Source organism: Eimeria acervulina, genomic scaffold (assembly GCF_000499425.1).
Source record: "Eimeria acervulina Houghton genomic scaffold, Eah_scaff79, whole genome shotgun sequence".
Taxonomy (NCBI): Eukaryota; Apicomplexa; class Conoidasida; order Eucoccidiorida; family Eimeriidae; genus Eimeria; species Eimeria acervulina.
This window is the reverse complement of record NW_013549599.1, coordinates 4135-9134: the sequence shown is the minus strand read 5'-3', so window position 1 is coordinate 9134 and position 5000 is coordinate 4135. Positions and strand designations below refer to the sequence as shown.

Sequence of the window (5000 nt, the reverse complement as noted above, 5' to 3'; positions counted from 1 at the left end):
TTCAAATTCGCTCTTTATTGCATAAGGATAAAAGTGCTGCTGCTCCTCCTCTTGCTGCTGCTGCTGCTGCTGCTGCTGTTTTCTTGTTTGTTGCCGTTGCTGGTGCTGCAGCTGTTTCTGCTTCTCATGCTGCTGCCGCTGCTGCAGCTGCTTTTGCTTCGGGTGCTGCTGCTGCTGGTATTCTCGTTGCGTCCGCTGCTTTTGCTGCGGCTGCCGCAGCAGCAGCTGGTGTTTCTGTCCTTGCTGCTGCTGGTGTCGTTGCTGCTGCTGTTGCAGCTGCTGCCATTGCTGCTGCTGCTGGTGCCGCTGCTGCTGTTGTTGTTGCTGCTGCTGCAGCGGCGAATCATCTTCAGATAAAATAACCAGGGGAGAAAGCAGCCGCGAGCAGGGGCCCGGCTGCTGCTGCACCTCTTGCTCCAGCTCTTGCAGCAGCAAAAGCTGCTGCTCTTGCTGCTGCTCCAGCTGCCCCTCATCCTCCTCCTGCTCCTGCTGCTGGTGCTTCTGCGTTTGCTGCAGATACCTCTGTTTCAGATGTTGCTGCTGCTGCTGCTGCTGTTGCTGCTGCTGTTGCTGCTGCTGAAGCTGCTGCTGCAGGTGCTGCTGCTTGCTTTCTTCATCCCAAGCATCGGCAGCACCTGCAGCGACAGCACCTGCAGCAGCAGCAGCAAGAGCTGATGCCTCCTGCTGTTCCGTCGCCGCTGGTGCTGCTTCATCTGCTGCATCTGCTGCTGCACCATCTGTTGCTGCAGTTGCTGCTGGAGGATAATCTCTTTGGCCTGTTCTTGCTGCGCTTGTCTGAGTCACAGCAGCAATAGCAGCAGCAGCAGCAGCACTAGCAGCAGCACTAGCAGCCTGCTGCAGCAGCCCCGGCAGGACTTCCCTCATAACTTCTTCGCATAAATCCTTCACCACCTCACGGCAAACAAGGAAGTTGTTGTTGTTGTTGCTGCTGCTGCTGCTGCTGCTGCTGCTGCTTGCACTAGCAACGGGTCCCCCTGCTGCTAAGTGTCTCCTCAGTCTGTGAGTTTGCTGCCGCTTGAAGCTCTGTCTCCTGCTGCTCCTGCTGTTGCGGCGACTCCTGCGGCGCTTGCGGTCTTCACTGCTGCTGCTGCTACAACTACTCCTACTGCTGCTGCTGCTGCTGCTGCTGCTGGTTGAACGGGGCCTGCGGCGGCTCGGCAGCAGCAAAGAGGGGGCCCCTACTTTGGGCTGTGGAGGCTTCAGTTGCTGCTGCAGCAAAACTGAGAGACAAGCAGGAGTGCAGGAGAAAGAAGACGATGCAGAGAAGCAGCAAGAAGAAGCAGCAGTACGCTGCTGATGCTGCTGCTGCTGCTGCTCAGGCTCCTGCTGCTCCAGTCGCAGCAGTCGCTGACTTTGCTGCCGCCGCATCCGCTGGTGCTGCTGCAACTGATGCACCTGCTGCTGCAGCTGTTGCTGCTGCTGCTGCATCATACCCCGACGGTCAACGGCAGAGGCAGCAGCATCAGCAGCAACGAAGTTGTGAGAAGCAGCACGACGAAAGGGATTTGCTGCGCCATGCGTTGCTGCTGCTGTTGCTCCTGCTGTTGCTGCTGCTGGTGTTGTTGTTGACTCTCGTTTTTCTGCTGCTCCCGCTGCTGCTGCTGCTGCTTCTGTTGCTGCTGCTGCTGCTTCTTCTTCTTGCCAGTCGGATATTACAGCAGCAGCTGCAGCCTCAAGAAGACCGAAGGCAGCAGCAGCTCCAGCGCGGGGCCTCCCCCAGCCCGTTTGCTTCTGCTGCTGTTGCTGCTGCAGCAGCTGCTGCTGTAGCTGCTGCTCCTTCTGCTGCCGCTGCTGCCTGATTGTCGAGGCCCTGTTTAAGTATAAGAGCTTCCTTTGCTGGTGAAGGGGAGCGTCAAGAGGTTCTTGCTGCAACAGAAACTGCTGCTGCCGCTGCGGCTGCTGTTGCTGCTGCTGCTTCTGCTTCTGCTGCAGCTGAATGTCTTTCAAGAACTTTGGGTGAGCTCTATGGTGCCAGAACTGGCACTGCTGCTGCTGCTGCTGCTGCTGCTGCTCCGTCTTGCTGCTGCTGCTGCTGCAGCCTTCCAAGGAGGCTGCGAGAAGCCGCACGCGCGCCTGCTGTCTCTTCAGGTGCCTCCTTCTGCTGCTGTTGCTGCTGCCTTTGCCTCTGCCTCTGCTGCTGCTGCTGCTGCTGTCTTTTCTGCTGCCGCTGCTGCTGCTGCTGCCTGTGCCATTGCTGCTGCTGCTGTTGCTGCTGTCATATCCACAGTTCCACAGTTGCTGCTGCCCCTCGTCGTGCTGCCGTTGCTGCTGCTGCGCATGCTGCAGCTTTTGCTTCTGCTGCTGCAGGAGAGTTTGGAGTCGCCGCTGCTGCAGCTCGTGGAGTTCGTGCTGTTGCTGTTGTTGCTGTTTTTGCCGTTGCTGCTGCTGCTGCTGCTGCTGCTGCCCCCGAGTGGAAGGAGAAGGCTCGCGCTGCTGTTGCGTGTACATAGCTTGCAGATTGCTGCACCGCCTTCTCTGTCGAGTAGCAGCAGCAGCAGCAACAGCACCATCAGCATCAGCATCAGCATCAGCACCAGGCAAGGTCGCAGCAGCAGCGGCCTCATCCCAATCCGCAGCAGCAGCAGCAGCAGCAGATGCAGCAGCAGCATCGCCTTGAGAGTCTTCACCTGCACTCGTGACAGCGCTGATAAGCTGCTGCATATCCAGGGAAGAATTGCTGCCGGCGGGGGGCCCCCGTCGGGGCCCCTGTGCAGCAGCAAGGCGGCGCAGCAAAACTTGTACATTTGTTTTGCTGCTGCTGCAGCTGCTGCTGTTGCCGCTGCTGATGTTATGGTTACTAGTGCTGCTACAGTTGCTGCTCGTGCTGTGAGCACTCCTTAACAGAAGCCTGCTCCTGATGCTGCCGCTGCTTCTGCTGCCATTGCTGCAGTCGCTGCTGCTGCTGCTGCTGCTGCAGCTGCTGCTGCTTTGCGCCTTTCTGGTTGAGGGCCTCACGTTGCTGCTGCACGTCCCACTGTTGATGCTGCTGTAGCTGCTGCTTCTGCTGCTGCCAAGGGCTTCAGGCCTCTTGTTGTTGTTGTTGTTGCGGTTGCTGCTGCTGCTGTCCACGCACTGCCTCTGCGCAGCAGCAAGATCCTCTGGTGCATCTGCTGCTGCTGCACTTGCATCTGTTGCTTCTGCTGCTGTTGCTGCTGCTGCTGCTGCCAGAGTAACGGGGTCCTCCTCCTCCGCAGCAGCAGATAGCCACGTACTGCAGGAGGAATCAACATTTGTCTCACGAAGCTGCAGCAGCAGCAGCTGCTGCTGCTGCTGCTGTTGCTGTTGTTGCTGCTGCTGTTGTACGCCTGTGGCTGCTGCTATGCGTCTCCCTCTCCAGTCTCCCGTGCTGTGGTGAACTGCTGCAGCAGAAGAGGCAGCAGCAGGAGAGACTCTCTTAAAAGGAGATTGCACGGAGGCTGCGCTGCTGCACCGCAGTCGATGTGCTGCAGCACGCTGCTGCTTGGGTCGTGCTGCTGCTGCGGTATTTGCCGCTGCTGCTGGTGCTGCTGCTGCTGTTGATGCACTTGCTGTAGCTGCTGCTGCGGCCTCAAGCGGCAGCCTTCTCTGCTGTCTACGCCTTCTTAACTCTATTCGCCAGTCGTTAGCAGCAGCCGTAGAAGCATCCCCAGCAGCAGCAGCACCAGCATTAGCAGCAGCAGCACCAGCATTAGCAGCAGCAGCACCAGCATTAGCAGCAGCGGGGCCGCTGCAGCTAGGAGCGTCTCTGTTGCTGTCGCTGCTGCTCTCCCCCCGTGTGCTGCAGCTGCCCCCGCTTCTTTCCATAGGCATGGGGCCTTCAGAGGCAGCTGCGTTTGCTGCTGCTGCTGCTGCTTCTGTTGCTGCTGCTGCTGTTGCTGTTGCTGCAGCCCGTGTTTGACGTTTCTGCTCGTCGGCTTCGCAACCTCCCAGTGTTTGCTGCTGCTGCTGATCCTGCTGCTGCTGCTGCTGCTGCTTGAGTGAGCGGTGAGCAGCAGCAGAAGCAACGGGAGCAGCAAAATGTGGAGCTGCAGCGGCAGCGTCTGTTGCTTCTGCGGCACCAGCAGCAGCAGAAGCAGCAGCAGAAGCAGCAGCAGAAGCAGCATCAAAGGGGTCCAGAGCAGCCTTCCCAGAAGAATCCGTCTCCATGTCAGCAGATGCAGCGGCAACAGCAGCAGCAGGTCCGGAAGCAGCAGCAGTAGCAGCAGCAGCCACATCACTATCTGCAGGATCGGGAGCAGCAGGAGCAGCAGGAGCAGCAGCAGCAGGAGGTTGCTCAGGAGAGCTGAGAGACGCGAAGGGGCAGTGGGGGAATGCAGCCCTCAGAGCAGCAATTAAACCCTTTCTGCTGGCGCTCCTCTGCTTGCATGCAGCAGAAGCTGCTGCATCTGGTGCTGCTGGAGGTGCAGCAGCACCTGGTCTTGCTGCTGCTGCTTCTCTTCCCCCTCCTCCAGCAGCAGCTGCTGCTGGTCGTGCTGTTGCTGCTGCTTCTCCAGCAGCAGCTGCTGCTCGTCGTGTTGCTGTTGCTGCGCCTCCAGCAGTAGCTGGGGCTGCTGCTGTTGCTGCTGCACCTACAACAGCATCCGCAGCTGTTTCGGGCTCTGCGGCTGCCGCCCTTGGACATCCCCTTGCTGCTTTTGCTGCTGCTTGTGCTGCTTCTGCTTCTGCTGCTGCTGCTGCTGCTGTTGTCTGGGACGGGGGCTTGCTTGCTGCTTCCACTACCGGTGCTTTTTGTTTGTTTTCGTCGGCTGCAGCATCTTTCGCTGCTCCTGCTGCTGCAGTTGCTGCCGATGCTTCTATTGCTGCAGCCGCTGCTGAACCTGCTGCGCCTGCTGCAGCAGCAGCAGGAGAGGCAGGTGCTGCTGCTGCTGGGACCCCCGCTGATAAGGAGACCTCTACAGAAGCATCCGTTGGTGCTGTTGCAAGAACCGCTCTCTCCCGCCCTGGTTCAATCTGCTGCTGCTGCAGCAGCTGCTGCTGCGGCTGCTGCTGCTGCTGCTGCG

The 5000-nt window shown here is 59.2% G+C and overlaps 1 protein-coding gene across 1 annotated transcript in view; it reads right to left on the bottom strand.

Annotated features, from left to right (window-relative positions):
* Window positions 1-5000, bottom strand: part of EAH_00013660 (hypothetical protein, conserved) — a gene marked incomplete at both ends in the record, with an annotated part of 9309 nt that overhangs the window by 2376 nt on the left and 1933 nt on the right. Inside the window, one exon of the mRNA XM_013394418.1 lies at window positions 1-4995. This exon is cut by the window's left edge and continues 590 nt beyond it. Coding sequence (XP_013249872.1) covers window positions 1-4995 — 4995 coding nt within the window. The remainder of the gene's footprint in view (window positions 4996-5000) is intronic.